The sequence below is a fragment of the Diaphorina citri genome, unplaced genomic scaffold (assembly GCF_000475195.1).
Source record: "Diaphorina citri unplaced genomic scaffold, Diaci psyllid genome assembly version 1.1 scaffold29, whole genome shotgun sequence".
In the NCBI taxonomy this organism is placed as follows: Eukaryota; Metazoa; Arthropoda; class Insecta; order Hemiptera; family Psyllidae; genus Diaphorina; species Diaphorina citri.
In genome coordinates this window covers 427500-451365 of record NW_007377467.1, presented here as the reverse complement: position 1 = coordinate 451365, position 23866 = coordinate 427500, and the positions used below count along the sequence as shown (strand labels likewise).

Genomic DNA, 23866 nt, shown 5'->3' with positions numbered 1-23866 from the left:
GTGTCCAAGTTCTGTTTGTAGAGGTGGTGCCGACTTTCCCAAGTGTCGTTCAACAGCTGATGACGGGCCTCGAGGATCTTTATCTTCTCCTGAATTTCGTTACTCAGGAAATGTCCTTGCGTAATAAGTTTGTTTCCAGTTCCGTAGAACTGATTAAAAACGTCGTTCCGGCTATTAATCTCCGCGTTAAACTCTTGGTGACGGGACAGAAGCAACTCTGCCCCTGCAACATCATGTGATAGTTCCGCCGCGGTAATTTTCGCTAGCATCTCGTTGATCCAAGCCATAAGATCTCGGTATTGGTCGAAATAAGACTGCAGTTGTTCGGCTTGGTGTAATTTGGACTTGCGTTCTCGTGCTTTCTCGAGCAATGTGGTCCATGCTTCTCGGGTTTCTTCATGCTTGACTTCAATATGTTCACGAGCATCTGGGAACAAAGAAGCCAAGCGACCTGCCTCTTGCACCACAGATTCCACCTGTAAAACAGAAGAAAATTGAGTAACTTATGTGAATTAATAGAAGAAACTTGAAGAAAACAAGTTGGTATCACTTTCATCTTTTTGTAAAAATCGAAAACAATAATTAGTTCTCACCTGTTCTTTCACAGCCGCCAGGTCTGCCTCAAAGCCTTCGTGTTTTCTGACAAGAGATTGAATGGTTTCCAAATCCTGTCCATAGTCCTCCGCACAAATCACAGCATCTTTCTCCAAAATCCACGCGATAGTCTCATCAGCCGTCCTGTCGAAAACGTGGACTTGTTTCGCTCCAGCCAGAGCTTCTTGTCTTGCGTGAGACAATTCCTTGAGGTCTTCCCAGAGTTGTTGAGTTTCCTCTAGTTTGGCATTGATGCGGGCACTCTCAGGATGATTCTCTGAGAGGAGAGTACGTCCCGAGGCAAGGCAAGATGTGACGCGACTTTCCGACGCTGTCAGACCGTTAAGGAAGCTTTCGAACGTCTGAATAAGGAGTTCCACATGTTCCACATCTCGACCGTAATCTTCAGAAGCAGCCACCGCGGTTTGATCACTAATCCATTCGGCTACTTCCTCAGCCTCGCGTAGGAATTTGTACAACTTTTTGCTGTCGATCAGTCGAGCTTCACGGAGCTTACACAGAGAGTTCAAGGAATTGTATTCAGCCTCGATGTCGGCCTATGAAGAACAAAAAGGAAATACAGACGTGTTAACAGAGATAAATATAAGAAGCTTAAACTTTGGGTACCTACGATTACTTATATGTACGAGTACGTGTGATGTACAACAATATGGTCGTTTGAATAGGGAAAAGTTTTTGATTCTGATCCGACAGTTTAAAATTTCCGATAAAAATCAATGTGTATTTACCTGTTTCTTGGAAATGTTTTTGCTGTCGAAGTGGTTTCTATCCAATAGGCTCTGACACAGCTTGGACAAATGCCCCACGGTATGCTGGAATGACACCAGTTCTCTCTCTAAACTTTCCAATTTTTTGATGAGAGACAGAACTGAGTCTTCATCGCGGCCGAAATCACTAGAGTGAAGGATTGGTTTCTTTTCCTTGAGCCAAACCTCAGCTTCGGCTACCTCAGCGTAGAACTGGAAAATAAGAAGAGAATGTTTAGTTTTCCACAAAGACATAGGGTTCAACAAATTTGATTCTAAATATCCAGAAGCTAAATAAAGCTGTGACTCCAGGCATGAGTTGTATAAAAGGACGTATAAGTATTAACTATTCTTACCATCTGTGATTCCAAAGCATCCAGCAACCTCAGTCTTCTAACACTTGCTGCATTTCTCAGACTGGCAAGCTTATCCTGTAGAGCACTCGTGGCGCCCTCTATCCTGGCTGCAGCAAAGTGAGCAGACCTGCTCATCTGCTTGGCTCTACTAGCCAAAGCGGAAACCACAGGCTCTCGGGATGCCAGCTCAGTCTCTAGGGCCTGATGTTTCTTCTGTAAGCTCTGAACTGCTGTGAGGCTATTTCCCAGGTCTGTAGATACAGCCAGGGGTTCTTTCTCTAGCAGGCTTGGCTCTACTAGCCAAAGCGGAAACCACAGGCTCTCGGGATGCCAGCTCAGTCTCTAGGGCCTGATGTTTCTTCTGTAAGCTCTGCACTGCTGTAAGACTATTTCCCAGGTCTGTAGATACAGCCAGGGGTTCTTTCTCTAGCAACCATTGCATTTCATCATCCACATCTCTCAGGTACTGATAAAGAAGAAGTGCATCTTCCAAGTTATCCCGTCTAATTTGCATGGGTTCCTGTAGGGACCGATACCTGCAGAAAGGAAAGCGACAAGATGTTTTGTACATGAGAAAAATATCTAGAACCAACTAAGGATCATTTGAAGAAGTTATTGTAGGTAAATACATAAAACAATAAATATGTACCTTATAATCTGGGCCGAGGCGCGAAGTCCCATTCTTACACAATTTCTTTATTCTTTAGTTGTTTTCAAATCAGTGGATCAGAGATGCCGTGTTCCAGTGCATACTATTACCTATCTAGTTGTCACTTTATTGTGTCACACATTACCTACTTGTCACTATTACCTATCTAGAAATTGAGGTTCTCGATTTCAAAACCCTTACTTACCTCTTAATAACACTCTGTGCTCGCTCATTAATCTCATTCTTCATGAAGTGGTTTGATCTTTGGAATAGAGCGGCCGTGTCTTGCAATTGTGTAAGCGCCTCTACATGACTATGTACATCGTTTTCCAGTAGAGTATGTCGCTTTAGCAAATTCATCACACTGGCTAGGTCTTTGCCGTGGTCTTCCGATTGAAGTTGAGTCTCTACTTCGTCACTCCAAGCTTCAAGCTCTTCAGGGCAGACATGTCGGGGTATTTCTGAACCAGACGGCGGCATTCCTGGTCATGTTCCTGGGAAAATAAACAGGGGGAAAGTTTTTAGGAGGTGCTTTATTGCTTTAAGCCAACAAAAAACGATTTTGACTGTCCTGAAAAGAAGACCGGGGTTTATCAACTAATGACCATGGAATTTTTGTGTTACTGTTGTTTACAAATGTTAGGACATTGACCATTAGGTCATTTTCATACGCGCGTCCCAATATTTTTCTACAATGGAATTCTTGTAATTGCCTACAAAATAAAAGTTGCTCAGTCTCACGTGTAAGCCTTACCTTCAACTTGCCCTCAATGGCGGTCATATCTCTCTCCAGAGCGTCTTGTTTGCGTTGTAGCCGCTCAACTTCGGACAGATCGCGTCCCGTGTCTTCTGTTGCCATGGTAACCGCTTTCTCCGATACACGCTGCGACGTGTCATCTATGTCACGATTGAACAGATGAATTTCCAGAGCTCCCGCGAGTCTCTCTCGGTATTCTGTGAGTGCACCCTGTAGTCCACGCCATCTGAAATGGACAGGAAGAAAATTTTAGGGAAATGTTCACTGTGATTATTATTGTTTAAAACAAAAAATTACAGTTATTTACGATGTTGCCTCAAATTCAGGAGATTTTTTTTTTTAAATTTATAGGTACTATGGGATTTGGATGACTCACTTGTTATTGAAATGCTGTCTCCTCTGCTGAACAGATCTGGTGTCACTGCGCCCTTGTCTGATGAGTTTATCGGCCAGGTTATTGATGGATTTGATTCTCGAGTCATCAACTCGCATGTCAGAATCCACATCGTCTAGTTTTCTCTGAAGTGCAAGACAGTGCTCGTAATCTCGTCCCATCTCTCCAGCTTGGACCATCATTTCCTTATCTCGAATCCAGGCTTCTATCTTGTCAACTTGATTATTGAATTCCAGAATGTCTTGGGCTTCTTCCAGACCTCTACCCCGATTGCTAGACTCTTGTAGAAGATGTCTCCAGGCTGCGAGAAGATTATCCAGTTGTGTTTTGATGTCCCGAGATAACTTGTGCTTTTTGCTGAGTAGAATTTCACCTGTGGAAAAAGAGACAAAAAGTTAGTAATAACCCTGGTGTTATGTTTTACTTCATGCGAATTCTCACTTCCCAGGTTTCCAGAGCATTATTCCATAGTGACACAATATGGTAAGCCCAATCTCGTTTTGACCCTCACCTTTCTCCTTGATGGTTGTAATTCTTGGCTGATTAGCTGCCAGCTCCGCTTGGAATGCCTGGTGTTTCTGAAGCTTCTTGATTTTGTCTTCCAAACTGCTGATGTCCCCTTTGTTGGCTTCCACTTCAAGTTTCTTCTGCTTTTCGTTCATCCATAGCTCAGTCTGAAAAGAAGAAAGCAGTCCAAAAAACATGAATCTTTTCTGTTCAGGAAATAAACTGGAGGAGTTCCTAACATTCATTGGAGTTACTTTAATCTTTATATTCGCGAAAATTTCCCTAGTAAGACCAACTTTTAAGAGAATTGGAAAAAGAGACAAAAAGTTAGTAATAACCCTGGTGTTATGTTTTACTTCATGCGAATTCTCACTTCCCAGGTTTCCAGAGCATTATTTCATAAGTGACACAATATGGTAAGCCCAATCTCGTTTTGACCCTCACCTTTCTCCTTGATGGTGGTAATTCTTGGCTGATTAGCTGCCAGCTCCGCTTGGAATGCCTGGTGTTTCTGAAGCTTCTTGATTTTGTCTTCCAAACTACTGATGTCTCCTTTGTTGGCTTCCACTTCAAGTTTCTTCTGCTTTTCGTTCATCCATAACTCGGTCTGAAAAGAAGAAAGCAGTCGAAAAAAACATGAATCTTTTCTGTTCAGGAAATAAACTGGAGGAGTTCCTAACATTCATTGGAGTTATTTTAATCTTTATCTTCGCGAAAATTTCCCTAGAAAGACCAACTTTCAAGAGAATCCACGACTTACCTCAGCAATATCTCTCACAAACTGGGCATACAGGAGTGCATCATCCAGCCTCTGCTTCCTCACGACACACAGCTGTTTCACTTGAACTCTTCGGTCGATAACTTCGTTCAAGCGTTGTGCTATCAGCTTGCTCTCGAAATGATTCTGAGCGAGTAACTTGTCACCGTGTTCCTGTAGGGCGATTACTTTCTCTTCTTGAGTGGCAAGGAGCTTTTCGAATTCCTCATGCTTCTTCACTAGGTTGGACACTTCGTCTACAGTTTCACCTGAGGGAAATAAGGAAAAAGAGTCATGGTAAATCCTGGGTAAGATATCTGAATTAAGTGCCTACGATGGTGCAAAAATGTCATATTTCCCAATGATTGGACCAAGTAATAGTCCTACATACTGTACTCCGCACACAGAAATTTCGTCAGAAAAGACCCCCCATTTCAATGTAATGTCATGTAAAGTATATACTCACCACAATCGGAGCTGGCCAGAGCAATCTCCTGAGAATTGCTCAGAGCATCTATCTGTTTGGCATCTCTCAAGAAGAAGTGAAGATCAATCAGCTGATCGAGATGAACTTTCTTGTGTTGCCATGAAGCGTGGAGCTTCTGTCTTTCCTCTACAAGCTGGGCGAATTTCTCTTGAATTTCCTGAGGGAACGAGAGAAAGGAAATCAGCAAATAAATTAGACATGCAATTTAGGTATTCTCCGAATCAAACATAGGTACATACAGAAGACGATGTCTTAGTTTTAAATATGTAGGTGAAATAATAACGATAGTATTGACAAGGATTTCATAACTTTTCGGAGGGCTGCTGGGGTAAAGGCACTTTTTAGTCTCATTGAGCAGGATAAACAAGGTATATTCTATTCTATCTTTTGTATGATAAAAACAAAGACGTACCTCGTTAGCATAATGGCCTCCTTGTACCATACTCTCTCCCAGCTCCATAACCTGTCGGAATGAAGCTTCCCTGGCCTCAATTTCAGCTTTCAAAGCCTCGTGTTCAGCTTTGAGTATTTGAGCTGAGGCAGCATCACGCACTTTCTCTTCCGTCAGCATTGCTGCTCTAAGTCCTGCTGCCCAGGACATGAGGTCTCGTACCTGAGGAATAGAATATTGCCAAAAGTATTAGCGATAAGACTAGAGATATAGGGTATGTATTTCAACAGAATAGACTTTTTTAGAATAAGTACTAAGACTAAATCTCGAACATCACAGTTTAACAAGAATTTGGGCTCGGGATCATAATAACTTTTTATCCCACTCAGGTTTTTCAATTATTGTCTTCCACTTACTTGGTTTAACTAGAACGTGCAGTTCTATGGGTCATGATTTTGACTTAATCTACGTACATTCTTCATGAAGTGGTTTGATCTTTGGAATAGAGCGGCCGTGTCTTGCAATTGTGTAAGCGCCTCTACATGACTATGTACATCGTTCTCCAGTAGAGTATGTCGCTTTAGCAGATTCATCACACTGGCTAGGTCTTTGCCGTGGTCTTCCGACTGAAGTTGAGTCTCTACTTCGTCACTCCAAGCTTCAAGCTCTTCGAGAGTTCGATTGAATAGGAGTGCCTGTGGGAGAGAGTAAAGTATTTGTTAGAGACTGTTTAGTGTTTGGCTAATGGGACTACAGACATTTCCTGACTTGATTTTCCAAGTAATCTACAAAAATAAAGCTCAAGCAGGAATCAACCTTCTATAATATTAGTGACATGGGTATTTCATTTTCACGCCTAGAATTTACTTTGAAAACACCAAAGCTGCTAAGCACAATGAGAAATAGGACCTAGGTGGGATGAAATAATGGTAAAAAATCACTCCAGTTACCTGATAAGCATCACTCAATCTCTCCCGTTTGAGTGCACTGGATTCCTGCAGCTGCCTCCACTCCAGTTCTAATTCATCCAGTCTTGTCTTAATTTCAGCGGCTGCGAAATGTCCTCCGCTGATTAAGCTTTCTCCCTCGGCTGTGACAGCACCAACGCGACTCTTGTTGGCCGCCAGTTCTGATTCGAAAGCGGCGTGCTTTTGAATTTTGCTTTGCAGGTTGGTAGGATCTCGATAGCTTTCGTCGGCGCAAATCTGTTGCTTTTGCAGAATCCATCCGCCCACCTGTCATAAAGAAAAATAAAATTGTCTTTGAACAAGGAATAGAATTTAATACATGGGATTCCTCAAGAATAGTGTAATGATTGTAACCCATTATTTTGTATTGCAAAGTTCATTCGAATCAATATTTTACGAACTACACTGAGGAACAAGTCTACATCTTCAACATACCTCATACATATTCCTCAAGAACTGCTGCATCTGTCTTGACTCAATCAAGCGTTTCCTCCGAGCAGTCGAGGTTTCCTTCAGTCTGTCCTTTCGTGCGATGACCGCTTGCAGTCTCTGCTGGATGCCAGAACTATCGTAATGATGTTCTGCGAGCAAATCTTTGGCAAACTTCTCCAAATCGTCAATGCGACTCAGTTGAGCTTCGAGGGCTTTTTCGAAAGCCTTGTGCTTGCGGAGTAGAGCTTCAACTCCGGAGAGCGATTCCTGCGAGGAAGAGATTTTAATTAGGTCATCATAAGGGAAATAACGAGAAAGTAGATAATGTCATAGGATATACATAAACGCCACCCTTGAATGTTCTGTTTCTTCAGCGGAAATATACAAGGAGAGAGTTTGTTGCGATTCGAAGGTGGGCCAATTTGCCAATTAGTTAGTAAAAAGAACACTGACCTTCGAGCATATAATTATGTAATAAGTTAACAAAACGTTTCTTTTATTGCTTTAAAAAAAAATAATAATAATAAAATAAAATAAAATACCTACTTATAGGTACAACGGAAATATACCACTTACCCCAATATCGTCATTGTTCAGGAAGGCCTCTTTAGTGACCAACCAATTCTCTGCTTGGTCCGCTGCCTCCTTGAACATCTGAGCTTGATGGGCATGGTCCAGTCGAGTTCTCTGCTCTTCCCAAGAACTGGCCAGTTGTCTTCTGAGCTCATCGAGTTTGGTTAGCTCAGGCTCGCGAGGTGGGGATACTTTGAGTCCAAACTCCTTGAGGGATTTGAAGGTCTCTTGACGCCCGTCGATTTCAGCCTGGGGAGAAAATAGAATAGAATATACCTTGTTTATTATGTTCCAATAGGATGGAAGGATCCCCTTACCCTAGGCAGTATGAACAATGTCTCAAATGTCAAATGTTTTTACAAGAAAATATGTAAACTATAATATAATTATTAAGGTTAAAGTGAACGCTTTAATCTTTTGAGAAAAGAGTATAAAAATCCTACCTTTCTTTCGTGATGCAATTCAAGGAGAGCCTTGGCTTCAGCAATGTTGCATGGTAAGTCCGATCTGTTCATTCGCTTGATGGTATCTCCCACATATGATTCCAGTTCCTTCAGATCAGCGGTAAACTTGTGCTGAGAGTACGCAGAGTTTAGGGCTTCCCGTCTTGAGGCAGCGAGTGTTTGGAGGTTTCGCCAGTTATCTTGAAGTTCGGTCAATTTGGTACGAATGGGCGCAGACATGTCCGGGTATTTCTGAACCAGACGGCGGCATTCCTGGTCATGCTCCTGGGAAAATAAATAGGAGGAAAGTTTTTAGTAGGTGCTCAAGTCAACAAAGCAGTATTACTGTCCAAAAAGAAGACCGGGGTTTATCGAATTCTGACGGGGGATGTAACAGAGATGGGGCTGGATCCGAAGACTTGGACGGATGCAGCAGAGGACAGACTCAGTTGGAGAGGCAGTATTGAGCAGACTTATGGTCGTCTAGGCCCTGGTCACGGATAAGTAAGTAAGTAAAAGAAAAAGTCAACAAAATAAAAGTTGCTCAGTCTCAAGTGTAAACCTTACCTTCAACTTGCCCTCGAATTCTAATATGCAAATAACAAATTCTCATCTATTGCCCTTACCTGTTTAGTTTCAGGGTGTTTCTGATGCACCAGGGCTTGTCCTGACTTGATGGTCTTATCTATCATTGGTTGATGACCTTGTATTTCCTCAACCAACTTCTTATGCTTCTTATACAGAGACTGAGCCTGGTGCAAGTTAACGCCCAACGTCTCTGAAGAGGCAAGAGGTAAATGTTCCCGAATCCAGCAAAGCTCCGTTTCCAATTCGAACCCAAACTTATGGAAGCGTAGGGACTCTTCAAGGACTTCTTTCCTCAGCGCTGCAGGCTCTTCCAGAGATTTGAATTTCTCCTGTGTCTCCTTGCTAGCCTGTAAGATAGCGGCTGCGTTGAAATGATCTTCCTGACGTAAGGACTCTTCAAGGACTTCTTTCCTCAGCGCTGCAGGCTCTTCCAGAGATTTGAATTTCTCCTGTGTCTCCTTGCTAGCCTGTAGGATAGCGGCTGCGTTGAAATGATCTTCCTGTGCCATTTCAGTTCCAACAGCCACCAGGTCACTAATCCTCTGCTCCCATTGATGAATCTCTTGCTCTGTCACCTGATGTTTCTTCAGGAGTTGCTTACAGTTGCGTAGATCAGTGCCCACTTGATTACTTTGCAGACACTTCTCAAACTCTTCCAGTTTAGTTTTAGCATCGTCTAATGTTCTGTTATACGAGTGTTGAGCCCCGGCTTGGCGTAATCTTCGTCCCTTCTCAACACATTGCTCTACGAGCTCTGTCCATTTCTTATTGAGTGCAGCTAGAATAGCGGACACTTCTTTGGCGCGGTAATTGCCTTCAGCGATCAGCATCTGTCCTGTTTTGTTCACAGTTCTTAGTTGACCTTCATTAGCTCTCAGCTCCCGTTCAAAGGCTTCATGCTTTTGCAGCTTTCTCTCAATGTTGCTCAGATCTCTGTAGGACTCATCAGCTGCGGTTTTCTGTTTGTCTGCCATCCAGGCTTTGAGGTCATCCACATCTGCGCGGAATTCCTGGAAACTCTTGGAAGCAATCAGAGCAGCTCGACGCACGGAGGCAGAACCTGGAATCATGTGCAGGAAAGGAAACAATTAATAACTTAGTAACAGAGAGAAACAATCAATAAAATTTATTAATGAGCCGCCCAAAGTTTGGGTTGCCAGATGACACAGCATACTACAGTGACCACTGAAAGGACCACTGGTTGCCGCATCTGTCCTGTTTTGTTCACAGTTCTTAGTTGACCTTCATTAGCTCTCAGCTCCCGTTCAAAGGCTTCATGCTTTTGCAGCTTTCTTTCAATGTTGCTCAGATCTCTGTACGACTCATCAGCTGCGGTTTTCTGTTTGTCTGCCATCCAGGCTTTGAGGTCATCCACATCTGCGCGGAATTCCTGGAAACTTTTGGATGCAATCAGAGCAGCTCGACGCACGGAGGCAGAACCTGGAATCATGTGCAGGAAAGGAAACAGTTAAACACTTAGTAACAGAGAGAAACAATCAATAAAATTTATTGATGAGCCGCCCAAAGTTTGGGTTTCCAGATGACACAGCATACTACTGTGACCACTGAAAGGACCACTGAATAAAAGATAACCATTAAGATTAATGCATAGGTATCATTTAGTAATGGAAATCAAATAAAGTACCTTTGAGGTTTTGGCGACGTTGTATGACTTGATCCTTACGATCCTTGATATATTTGGAGTCGTAATGTTTTGCTGCTAGAAGCTTGTCTGCCATCTCAGCGAAGATTTTGATTCTGCAAGGAGAACACATTCAATCAATACCATTGTACTTTATCAAGAAAGACTTCCCAAGGGAGTCTCAAGTAGATAAATATTTGAGTTTGTTATTCCCGAGCCTAATATAGGAGTAAATAAATTCGAAGTCAAGACAAACCAACCCTGTAAAAGAGGGACGTATTTATTTAAACTTATCAAGAAAGACTTCCCAAGGGAGTCTCAAGTAGATAAATATTTGAGTTTGTTATTCCCGAGCCTAATATAGGAGTAAATAAATTCAAACAAGTCAAGACAAACCAACCCTGTAAAAGAGGGACGTATTTATTTAAATAAATATGCTAAAAGTGAGTATGGAAGTGTATCTTATTCTATTTACCTGAACCTTTTTAAACTGCTGTGGGTTTATTAGGTAAACGATAGTAATGTAATTGATAACTCTTAGAAAAACCCCTTCTCTTACCTCTCGTCCTGAGCGTACACAGTATTTTCAAAGTCTTCATGTCTCTTCAACAGAGCCTCAACATCATCAATAGAACCACCCAAATCTTCAAACTCGAGGAAAGCTTCATGCGTGGAAGTCATCGTGTCAATATGGTCAGCTTCTTTGTTGAAGATCTGCAGATCCAGGCACTGTCGCAACCAATCGCCTGAAATGAAGGATATCAAAGTTTAGTAATAATACCTATGGAAAATCCCGGAATCTTGCTTTCAAAATGAAAATAATTTATAATGCCCTTTACTGGCTAAATAAATAAAGACATCGCAGTCCAATTTTCCACATGTAAATTTATCTTGGTAAATTATTCCAATAATTCAACACGAAACTCACCTTTTTCGTTCCAGCCCCGCAGAATGGCTTCATGTTCTACAACCAATTTAGCCAGTCTGCCGTTGACTTCAGAGAGGCCAGGGTTACGTCGAAGCAGTTGATTGCCAAGATCTGTCACTTCTCGAAGCCTGAAAGAATACAAGAAAATATTAGTTGATAAGATAAAAAAGATGTACGCCGAACCTGTGAATTTCGCCTGCGGCGTTGAGACGTTGCTCTCGGTTTTCCAGGAGACCAAGCAGTTGTTGCCAGGATTCCCTGTGGGAAGGAAATTCGGTTGTGGTATTAATAAAAGCAAAGAAAATAATCGAATATAAAGAAATAAATAATAATTTTCTGTGAAGATTAGGTAGGTATTTCGCAGAAACCACGGAAAACGTAATACGAAAGTTCTAGAACCTGTGAATTTCGCCTGCGGCGTTGAGACGTTGCTCTCGGTTTTCCAGGAGACCAAGCAGTTGTTGCCAGGATTCCCTGTGGGAATAAAAGCAAAGAAAATAATCGAATATAAAGAAATAAATAATAATTTTCTGTGAAGATTAGGTAGGTACTTCGCAGAAACCACGGAAAACGTAATACGAAAGTCCTATTTAAAATAAAATTTCTTACCTCAACTGTTCTTGTTTCTTCTCGATATCGACCAGATAGGGACTTTCATTGGACACCAACTTCTGTGCCAGCTCTTCGCATTGGTTGAATCTTTCCTGGCCATTCTCCACTTTGTGCTTCAAGTCGTAGAATTTATTCACAAGAATCTGAAAAGAAGATTAAGGAGCAACTTGTTAGTATTTCACACGATGGAAAAGAAAAGGCAAAAAGACAATGAAATTACCTAATAATAGTACAAAATACACTTGGACGATTCTCCACTTTGTGCTTCAAGTCGTAGAATTTATTCACAAGAATCTGAAAAGAAGATTAAGGAGCAACTTGTTAGTATTTCACACGATAGAAAAGAAAAGGCAAAAAGACAATGAAATTACCTAATAATAGTACAAAACACACTTGGACGCTACATTTGGTGTCTACGTATATAACGATTTAATTTTTAAAACTCACCATAAGATGTTCATAGTCCTGTCCATAATCTTCCGATGCAGCTGCTTGCATATTCTCCTTGATCCATTCTTCCAACTCGGCACTCTCTGTCAGATACTCATGTCGGCACATACTCTCCACTAATCTCTGCTGTCGAGCTGTGGCCAGTTTCTGAAGGTTCCTAATCTGCTGTGTGATAGCTTGCTGTTTGTTGGCGATAGCTTTGGAGTCGGGATGTTTAGCGTTGATCATGGTGTTGGCAGAGTTGCCCATTTCTGACACGATGCTCGAGTAGGTGTCAAGTTCCAGTTCTAGAGCCTGTAATGAAGAGAAAACGGAGAAATAATGACTTATAGTGTCTTCTGAAGAAAGTTGCAGTTCAGTGACAATCATACTCGTAATGCCTTGACGAGCAGAATCTCTTAGAATTTAGGGTTATTTAACCATCCCGTTTCCATTAGAATTGATTAGAAAATCAAATCTTCTACTCATATGGGATTAGAACGACACGGATCTCTGAAGAAAGTTGCAGTTCAGTGACAATCATACTCGTAATGCCTTGACGAGCAGAATCTCTTAGAATTTAGGGTTATTTAACCATCCGGTTTCCATTAGAATTGATTAGAAAATCAAATCTTCTACTCATATGGGATTAGAACGACACGGACCAAGTTTTATAAGTTTTAATCTTACCTTGTGTTTAGTCAATAGCTTAGAGGCAGCATCTCTATCTCTGCCATAGTCAGTGGAGGACAGTACGTCATTCCGTTCAGACAGCCAGCTTTCCACCTCACTCGCTTCGTAGAAGAATTGCTGGGCTTTCAGTGAAAGTTCTAACTTCTTGGATCTTTCTTTGGCTTTGTAAATCAACTCTTGCCAGGCGTCTTGGAGACCGGTACAAAGGGATGAAACCTAAAGGAAAGAAAAAGTAAATGAGTCACAAAGGGCAAGAGGAGGGTTTAGAGTGGTAAGAGTCTTTAGCGATGACCAACTTGGATTTAAAAAGGTTAAAACAAACATTGATTTGAATTTTGCAATACTACTGCAAATAATCTAGATAATTCTAATCTGCAAATAACAAGATTGATAAGAAAAATTGGTCTCACCTGGGCCAAGAACTTATGCAGATCACAGCTGGCTTGTAGAGCTTCTTTTCTCTGTGCAGATCTCTCCTGTAGGGCAGACCAAGAAGACACAACCACAGCTTGTTGCTGGGCAATATGGGTTGCGTTATGACCTGGGTACAAGGCTTGAAGTCTCACGGCATCCTCCACTAACACCTGTAACTGTGCTTCTAGTGCCACCAAATCATTTTCAAAGCCTTCGTGCTTCCGTATGAGTCCCAACACGGAGTTGCTATCTTTGCCAAGGTCATCTGACAACGCCGCGTCCTTGTCGTGAATTCTGGACAGAGCTTCGGCAACGTCGCGATGGAACCTGTGAGTACCTCGTTAGCATAATGGCCTCCTTGTACCATACTCTCTCCCAGCTCCATAACCTGTCGGAATGAAGCTTCCCTGGCCTCAATTTCGGCTTTCAAAGCCTCGTGTTCAGCTTTCAGTATTTGAGCTGAGGCAGCATCACGCACTTTCTCTTCCGTCAGCATTGCTGCTCTAAGTCCTGCTGCCCAGGACATGAGGTCTCGTACCTGAGGAATAGAATATTGCCAAAAGTATTAGCGATAAGACTAGAGATGTAGGGTATGTATTTCAACAGAATAGACTTCGTCGAAGCAGTTGATTGCCAAGATCTGTCACTTCTCGAAGCCTGAAAGAATACAAGAAAATATTAGTTGATAAGATAAAAAAGATGTAAAAAAGATAATTTCGATGACTGGTCAATTACAAGTAGGATTCAAGTTTTCGCTGACTTCCAACAAACCCGGTCCTTCTTCAAGTGTTTACTGAGATGGGTCTAATATCATGCCACTGAGATATTACCTCAGTTATATTTTCACTTACTCGTCTTGATGGGCTCTAATATCATCTCCCAATTCTTGGTGATTCTTGAGGAAATTCTCCGCAGTGACCACATCTCTAGCAGATTCCTCTGCATTCAGAGCCTCCTTCACAGACGAAATCCAACTGAACTGCAAATCAAATGAATTGGAATGTTATTAGTTATTAGAATTAATAATTGCTTAGGCTTTTGGGAAAAGGACTTTTAGTAGCATTTGTATTTCAATTATTGGGCGAACAGATAAATTAACTACAAAATCGTCTGTGTTTACTATCGGTAAGAGGACAAAACTTCCTGAAAATGAATTCTGTGTCCAAAAGGTATGGCTTACCAAGTTTGTTGTGCTATTCATGAAGATTTGTTGTCCGACTGCATTCTCCAGTCTGGATCTTCGATCTACTGCTTTGGTTTTGACTTTGTCCCATAGTTCTTGAATCTCTTTGTGTCTATTGTTCACATTGGTCTTTTCGTTGGGATAGGAAGTTTTCACACTGGAAAAAACATATTATTATGATATTTTTATATATATATAAATATTGTGAATAGTGGACCCTACACAAAATACACTGTGGACTTCACGTCTAGAAGATTTTGACACGCGTTTGCACAACTTATTCTTCCATTACCTGATTGTCCGATACTCAATTTTGCATCAGCTGATCATAGAAAAAAGCTCACTATTTTTAAAATTTAAGTACCTATGTATCAATTTTAATTTAGCTTACGTGTTGGCCAAAAGCTGCACTCTCTTGACTTTCTCCTCAACAGGAGCCAACTCCCTCTCCAGCTGTTGATGTCTCCTTTGAAGGGCTTGTACTGTTTTCAGATCTGGACCTATATGGCAATAAATAATTTTAATTAGTACCTATACTCGTACAATTTGTTGAACAACAATTTTATACACCAAGTAGAATGACAAAATACTAATCCAGATGGTAAGACAGAGACTGAAATGGTTCTTTGATTAAGTTTTCATTGTTAACTAAAGCATCGACAACAAATTAATGGGATTTTTTTTTTAGGCTTTAATGGGAGGATTCTCACTTATGAGCTCTTCCGCCCAACCGGGTGGATATCTATCCTATAACGTACCTATTACAGCTGACTCTAGCTGGGTCATTTTCTCTCTCATCCAGTCTCTAGCCTCATCACAGGTACGTTCAAATAGTTCAACACTGGAGGCCCCTTCTAAACTCTTCTCCTTCTGAGCTTTGAGCCAGTTCAGATGCTCCCATTGCTGATGAATGTGCTTCTGACGGGCTTTCACCTGAAATAGAAAATGTTAAATTAATGATTTTTTCCTTCTTTAAATAGCTAATAGCAAAGTAAATTCGATAGGTTTTGCAAAACCTTATTTTTTCCACTGAATGTATTGTCAGGAATTAAGTGCGTTAGGTTATTGTAACCAACGCGGTCTTTTAAATTGGTAGTATTCTTAAAATGGTCATTTTCATCTTTAGTCCTTCTTATTAAACTATCAAAGTTCTACGTAAAATAATGATTAGACAAATACTAACCTTATCAAGTTGACTGTGGCCTTCGTTGACGAATTCATTGACTGCAGCATCCAGAGCTTCTATCCGCTTGCTACTCGCAGACAAATCTGTAACAAACTTCTCATACTTCCTCTTGGCAGTCTCCACAGAATCATTTTTGTCTTCAGATCGCAACATTTTCTCGCGATCCTTGATCCACTTTTCAAAATCGTCACACTCCCTGTAGAATCCAAACAGCATGATTGAGTCTTCTAACAGAGCATGTCTCTTCTTACTCAGGTCAATGATTTGCTCGTAGGTCGAGTTGATTTTCTTCTGTCGCTTCTCGATGTTTCTGTTCTCAATGTCAGAACTCTTGCGTTGTACTCGGGGTGTAACTTTAGGCACGATTTTCTTAACCGGCACAACTTGTTTCACCATTTTCGTCTTGCGCACTTTCTGAGTGACGGGAATCTTCTCCACTTTCCGCACGGAAACTTGCATGACTTTTGGTTCGATTTCTTTGACATAGTTGGCGGGAACAAAGCCATCTTGTCCATTGGCTTTCCTCACAGACCACCAGTCTGGGTTAGTCTTGCTTAGGAGGAACATGATCTCTCCCTTCACCATAACCATGCCTTGTCCATTGAACGGATATAAACTCTTCACCTGGGGTACTTTGCGTTCTTCCATCACAGTTTTGTGTTCGACTTTCTCGATTACTTCAGTCTCCCAGATCTCCTGAGGTACAAGACGAGTTTCATTGACCCATTCCTCTACTTCTTCCAAGGGAAGATTCTCTTCATCACCAGGGCCCACCTGTGAAAGCAATAGAAAATTTATTATTTATCATTAGAAAATTTATTAAAAATATTTTCTAGCTAAAAGTTTCTTGATCTTATCTTTTCTAAGTATTCTGCCTTTCCCATTGCGCGAAAGGACCCAATAAAAGACTCTTATACAGCCATAATTTTCTCAATTCTCTGTGAAAGCAACAGAAAATTTATTATTTGTATTTTATTTATTATTAGAAATTTTATTAAAAATATTTTCTACCTAAAAGTTTCTTGATCTTATCTTTTCTAAGTATTCTGCCTTTCCCGTTGCGCGAAAGGACCCAATAAAAGACTCTTATACAGCCATAATTTTCTCAATTCCCTGTAGGTGAGTTTACCTGTAGGGACGATATTCCGCTAACAATCAATTTCTCCGCCTGACTATTCAACCCTTGGACGTCTCCCTTGTAGGCCTGAATCTCTCCACACAGGTCTCTATGCCTCTGTAGCAACGCCTGGGCACTGGGCTCATCGACTCCGTAATCTTCACTCTTCACTAGAGCGAGTCTCTCGCCAAGCCAACTTTCAGCCTCGTTAGCGTCGGCGTAATACTGGTAAGCCTCGGCAGCCTCCTGCAGGTGTTTGTGCCGTGTGTCTGAGGAAGAAATGGTGATTCCGAGTTAGATAATTTCACAAAAATTAGTTCGTAAATAATTTCTCGAGTCTCTCGCCAAGCCAACTTTCAGCCTCGTTAGCGTCGGCGTAATACTGGTAAGCCTCGGCAGCCTCCTGCAGGTGTTTGTGCCGGGTGTCTGGGGAAGAAATGGTGATTCCGAGTTAGATAATTTCACAAAAATTAGTTCGTTAATAATTTCACATCATAGTTAATCATATATAAGAATTAAACGAAATACGGGATAGGAGTTCAGTCCCGAAAAGTCCGAATAACAAGGTTGTCTACTAGCCAACTTTTGGAGTCCATAACATCTACTTAAATTTGTTGGAATTTGATAGCACTCTTTGATTGGAAAAGGATTAAAAAAAAAATAATAATAATAAAAAATACAGGGCACAAGGCCCTAATAATGCTACAATGTACATTTCTACGCACACAGGAATTTTGCAAGAATGCTGTTCAAGGCAAGTTCTATCCAAACTAATCGAGCACTATTTGATTGGAAAAGGATTAAAAAAAAAAAAAAAAAAAAAAATACAGGGCGCAAGGCCCTAATAATGCTACAATGTACATTTCTACGCACACAGGAATTTTGCAAGAATGCCGTTCAAGGCAAGTTCTATCCAACACCAAATAATACCACTATCCAAACTAATCGAAACTCACCAGCCAGTGTGTGTAGTGTTTTCCAGTGTTGTTGTAGTGAGAGAATCTTAGAGTGAATTTCTTGAGAGCGAGGATGTTTATCTGAGACAAAACCACGGCCTGCCTCACACAATTGTTCGGATTTAGGTTCCCGTATGTTGATTTCGTCCATAAGTACCTGGGAAAAAATACAGCATTTTGTTATTTCTTGAGTCCAAAAGAGTAACTCAAAACTGATATTAAAGAGCCTACTAAGCGGGCTGACGTACTAATTTCAGTTGAGATCAGGACAAAACCACGGCCTGCCTCACACAATTGTTCGGATTTAGGTTCCCGTATGTTGATTTCGTCCATAAGTACCTGGGAAAAAATACAGTATTTTGTTATTTGAGTCCAAAAACTGATATTAAAGAGCCTACTAAGCGGGCTGACGTACTAATTTCAGTTGAGATCAATAAGAACCTTCGCTTCGTTCTAATTTTAATAAATAATTATTCCATCGTATTATATTTACCTTGTGTTTCTGTTGAAGACTAAGCACAGCTCGCAAATCCTTGGCAGAAACCCCAGTTTGACATATCCTCTGCTTTTCGATCAACCATCCTTCTTCGTCCTCATAATCCTGAAGGAATTGATACAAATTCCTTGCGTCTTCTAAACGAGCTCTCCTCTCTTTGCTTGATTCGATCAACCTGAAATATACAAAAATAAATTGCCCATTTAATAAATAATAAAAGATACAATAGATGTCTGTGGATATGTACTTGAAGTTTTGCCCCATTTTGATGTTTAGCCTTCTTTCGTTTTTCTGAAGGAGTTTACAAATTCCTTGCGTCTTCTAAACGAGCTCTCCTCTCTTTGCTTGATTCGATCAACCTGAAATATACAAAAATAAATTGCCCATTTATTAAATAATAAAAGATACAATAGATGTCTGTGGATACCTATGTACTTGAAGTTTTCCCCTTTTGTGTTTAGCCTTCTTTCGTTTTTCTGAAGGAGTTCTTATTACTTATTACTAGGTCCTATAGCTTTACACTTACCGTTTATAAGCGGTATTCAGCTTGTCCACATTTCCCTCTAGGGCGGTCGACTCCTTATGTCCTGCGTTTATGTACAACTGAGCCTGTCTGCCCACCCTTCTGACAGTTTCTCCCATGGCGATTGTCATCTGGCCCTCCATGAGAGCATGTTTCTGCAGGAGATCTTCTACTCCAAGCAGATGGGGTCCTACGTCTTCTGATTTGAAGTTGGCCTCCAATTCTTTGATGGTGTTCATGACCGTGTCAATCTCCCTCAACAATCCCATCAGAGTACACAGAGTGGTCAGGTTGGCACGGTGTTTGTCTAGGAGCTTCAGCAGGTCGTGCCACTTCTGAATAACCTCGGCCTCCCTTTTCACGACGTTGTCCGCTCCGTGATATTTCTCCCGGACTAATTCTTCTTTCATGTTGGACAGATCGTGGAATCGTTCTTCCTATGAATTCAAAGGAAGAGGAAGAAATTGAAATCAAGCTTTTTCCGTTAGAACTTATAAAACGAGTCAGAACCTAATGGAAATAGGTATACAATTAATTCGCGATTTTGTTGACGTATTGTTTAATTCAGGTAAAAAGTTTTCACTTACCCTGGCCATTATATCAGCACTAATAGCTTCATGCTTTTTCACTGTGGCATCTACTTGAGTCAGATTACTACCATAACGAGGATCTGACAAGACTCCTATCATTTCTTTCAGGTAGCCTTCTCGGAGTACGCTCTGAAATGGAAACCAATGGAAATTGTAAGGGTTGGGTTGCAAAGATAATGGCAATATAAACAAGATATAGATACATACTAGGGTACAACTCCAAAGTATACTCTTACGTATCGTGATAATCTAAGCATAGGTAAAGTAAAGACAACTTTCAAATTGCAATTAAATGAGCTCTGTATCAAGCTGTACCAAGGCAGTAGGAAAACTTTCCTTACATTTCAAAAATAAATAAGTTTCCCTTATATCTGGAGTTAGATCTTCAGCTAGGTGTTCATTACCTATTCTGTCGCTTCCTAAGCAACAGGCCGCGGTTTTTGCAAACACGGTTTACGCGATTAGTCCGCTGATTTCTCCGCGTAACGACATCCTATCAAGTAGGCGTTGGTAAGAGGGTTTTTCGGATTTGTAAGTCTAAAAAGAAGCTTTATTAGGCTTGCCAAACGTTCCGAATTGGCCGGGACAGTCCCGAATTTTAGTGGGTGTCCTGGCGTCCCGTTCCAGTTTTTATGGGGCGTTTTTCCCGAATTTCCGTTTTTGTCCCAGAAAAAATTCGGGACGCGTTTTTTAACTTTAAAATTAGGTACCTCTATAAATCAGAATTGAATTCCTGCGGCAAAAACAAGACCTGAGAAGTACGAGTATGTTTTAATCTTACTTACCACATCGATTTCAATTTCTTGGATCTGGAACCGAAGAATGATGGTCCATATTAGACCGAGGATAAGTCTAGGGTTCCCATCCACGATGTCCTCAGCTCCTATACTTTCTAATCTGACCTGAAATCGGAAAAATAGATATTAGATGACTTAAAAACGGCGTAAATTGTGTGCTATACCCTTGCTTCGCTCGTTGTCGGATTCTCTATACGATCAATGGGAAGTAAACAAGAATCTTCCTAAACTCCCACTGGCTAGTTATTGTGTGGAGTGGGTGTGCGATAAAATATGACCAACTTTGACAGAATTAACCCGTGACTTCGGAGTAGAGGTGAAAAATGTAATGTCAAGTTTGGATGTACCATATATTAACATATTTAATAGATACCTACTGAGGGTTTTCTCCGTTTTACGGTAGACACTGGAGGACTGTAGATTCGTAGAACCTTAACCCATCCCTCAGGCGTGTTTGCCCCTACAGCTAAGCCTCAATGTGGGCTTTTTGTGTATGAATGTAGGATATTGTATGTACTAACATTACTTCATATCATGCACTGTAAATTTATTGAATATCCCCTACAATCTAAACATAAACCATGGGCTACAGAGGGTTAATATTGAAATCATCTTCCACTGGAGGGCATGGTGATTAGAAATCAACAGAATAGCTCAGGTGTATCCGGTACTATGGGACCAAAGCACCTCAAGATCCGGGTAGACTCACGAAAAGTTAAAAAATAAATAAACAAAAAATGGAAATAGTCTGTACCAAACGAGGTACCTAGATTTTTAGGACGCAAATTCGATCCATAACTGAGGCTGGCTAAATTTTTAAATGACAAATTCCATCTCGCAATTCTCGCATATCAGACTCCTCAAATATTGACGCCTACTAATTAAGGACCCCTCAGTATGTATTTAGCTACTGACAGCAATCGGTATTCTTTTTTTTTTTTAGAGGTTTGACAGAGGGAACTGTAACTGCTAGGGTCTTATGGTCCCGAAATCGAAAAGAGAAGGAAGACAGGACAGGAGGAATGCCAGCCGTTCCGAGAACGAAGATTATCCCATTAGGATAAAATCCGCCCCGGGCGGGAATCGAACCCGCGGCCTAGCGCTTACAAGGCAGATGCGCCACCATCCAAGCTAACTAGGCTGGCAATCGGTATTCTTGGATATACGAGCACCTATTTTGTGATATTTACATACAGTCCCGTGTGTGTGTTCAAAGAAGATTAGTATTAGTCCAAGGTGTAGGTCCCTAGGTACACTAGCCACATCAATAGCTTTCAGTCCAAGAGGTCGGATTTTTCCCCATCTTCAGCGCTTGGGAAAGATAATTTCCCGAGGATGGTCTTTTGCTATTTCACAAGAGAAGTAACTGAAATATCACCTACTAAAAGTAAGCTTGAAGTAACCTGTCAGCCACATCAATAGCTTTCAGTCCAAGAGGTCGGATTTTTCCCCATCTTCAGCGCTTGGGAAAGATAATTTCCCGAGGATGGTCTTTTCCTATTTCACAAGAGAAGTGACTGAAATATCACCTACTAAAAGCAAGCTTGAAGTAACCTGTCCATAATTATCATGACACCTATACTAGAGGGTTTGCGTATTTCATCTAACGCAATCTTCTTGACGTAATGACAATCTAAATCATTTTGTGGCGATATTGAGTGTAGGCCGTCTATATAAAAGAGGGGAGTACCACTACATCAATAAATTTATTTGTAATAACATCTAGTTACAGAGTATGGTCAATGAGCAATGGAAAATTGTTATTCAAATGGTCAAGTGGTGGTCAGCTTCTTTGTTGAAGATCTGCAGATCCAGGCACTGTCGCAACCAATCGCCTGAAATGAAGGATATCAAAGTTTAGTAATAATAATCCTGGAGCCTTGCTTTCAAAATGAAAATAATTTATAATGCCCTTTACTGGCTAAATAAATAAAGACATCGCAGTCCAATTTTCTTTTCTCCTCAACAGGAGCCAACTCCCTCTCCAGCTGTTGATGTCTCCTTTGAAGGGCTTGTACTGTTTTCAGATCTGGACCTATATGGGAATAAATAATTTGAATTAGTATACTCGTACAATTTGTTGAACAACAATTTTATACACCAAGTAGAATGACAAAATACTACTCCAGATGGTAAGACAGAGACTGAAATGGTTCTTTGATTAAGTTTTCATTGTTAACTGAAGCATCGACAACAAATTAATGGGATTTTTTTTAGGCTTTAATGGGAGGATTCTCACTTATGAGCTCTTCCGCCCAACCGGGTGGATATCTATCCTATAGCATGCATTAATTTATCCAAGTCATTCATCCATCACATGCATGATTCACACATTCCTTGATCTTTTCTTTGTAAGTCCATTCAAAAAAACAAAGTTTGGTTCACATGATTTCTAAACAGTTTGATGTTTTGTACATACATCGTATTAATTCTGTATACTTAGTTGCTCACTTGGTCAGTGCATTTGAGTATCTTCGACATTTTGGTTATTAAATTTCTAGGGATTACCAAGTAATTTTCTCGATGACTTTGGAGTATTATCACGCCTTGTTATTTCTGTTGTACTTTCTCATTAGACACTCTAAAGGTTTTCTTAAAATTCCATGCCAAGCCTGCATTGAACCAACCTAAAAACATTATCGAGTAACCTTAGTGTAAAAGTAAAGATTATCCAACGTTAATTCTAAGCTCTTAGTACCCACTATCTTGCAATTTTCTTAGTTGTGTAAAAAGATGAGCACTATTCTTTCATTGGTAAACAACAATAAAGTTTTATTGTGATGCAATGTTTTTACCAAGATGTGTAGGTTTTGACGTAATGCTGTTAGTGTGATTATGATGGTTTTATATTCCATGTTGGTGCAAAGAAGTGGGCAGTGCTACAACATATTGCTCAGCAATTTCAGTGCTAAAACAATTGCCTGCGTATGAGAGCACTATTCTTTCATTGGTAAACAACAATAAAGTTTTATTGTGATGCAATGTTTTTACCAAGATGTGTAGGTTTTGACGTAATGCTGTTGGTGTGATTATGATGGTTTTATATTCCATGTTGGTGCAAAGAAGTGGGCAGTGGTACAACATATTGCTCAGCAATTTCAGTGCTAAAACAATTGCCTGCGTATGAGAGAAAAAAAAAGAAGAACAAAACATGTGAACTGTGCCCGTTCCATCCCTAGGCAATTCACCCGCCAGTGTGGACTCCGTCATGGATTATCTGAACAAATTGAACCTATTCCATTTTACTTGTATAATATAACGAAGATAAAAGGTTCGTTCTCGGAACAATAAGACCTGCCCCGGTGGCGTAGTGGTCAAGACGCTCGCCTGGTAATCAGGAGGGCGTGGGTTCGATCCCAGCCGAGGTATGGAATTTTATCCTCATTTATTTGAGAATTTGACCACGTAATAATGGAGCTCTAAGGGTTAGGTGGTAGAGAACGCCTAAGGCGTTAACCTCGCCTAGTGGTTGCCTTCCACTCAAAAGTCTATTATTATTATTATTAAGATAGCTGCGCAAACGACCTACTAAAAGGTTGAAGCACCTAATTAGAAAAAAAAAGGATTTTTACCCAATATGAGTTTTGAAGAATGCTTGTTAAAGAAGAACAAAACATGTGAACTGTGCCCGTTCCAT

General features: G+C 40.7%; 1 protein-coding gene across 1 annotated transcript in view; it reads right to left on the bottom strand.

Moving 5' to 3' along the window:
* Positions 1-23866, bottom strand: part of LOC103510935 (spectrin beta chain, non-erythrocytic 1-like) — a 93830-nt gene that overhangs the window by 20110 nt on the left and 49854 nt on the right. The window contains 32 exon segments of the mRNA XM_026824818.1: positions 594-1151; positions 1344-1574; positions 1718-1918; positions 2067-2253; positions 2572-2789; positions 2792-2860; positions 3121-3349; positions 3500-3890; positions 4469-4631; positions 4785-5050; positions 5248-5425; positions 5681-5881; positions 6133-6354; positions 6610-6894; positions 7063-7326; positions 7636-7881; positions 8076-8360; positions 8643-8658; positions 8661-9723; positions 10309-10421; positions 10865-11051; positions 11234-11361; positions 14233-14360; positions 14562-14721; positions 14956-15064; positions 15323-15497; positions 15748-16524; positions 16880-17136; positions 17824-17980; positions 18317-18494; positions 18846-19279; positions 19430-19561. Of these exon segments, the coding sequence (XP_026680619.1) occupies positions 594-1151; positions 1344-1574; positions 1718-1918; positions 2067-2253; positions 2572-2789; positions 2792-2860; positions 3121-3349; positions 3500-3890; positions 4469-4631; positions 4785-5050; positions 5248-5425; positions 5681-5881; positions 6133-6354; positions 6610-6894; positions 7063-7326; positions 7636-7881; positions 8076-8360; positions 8643-8658; positions 8661-9723; positions 10309-10421; positions 10865-11051; positions 11234-11361; positions 14233-14360; positions 14562-14721; positions 14956-15064; positions 15323-15497; positions 15748-16524; positions 16880-17136; positions 17824-17980; positions 18317-18494; positions 18846-19279; positions 19430-19561 (8208 nt within the window).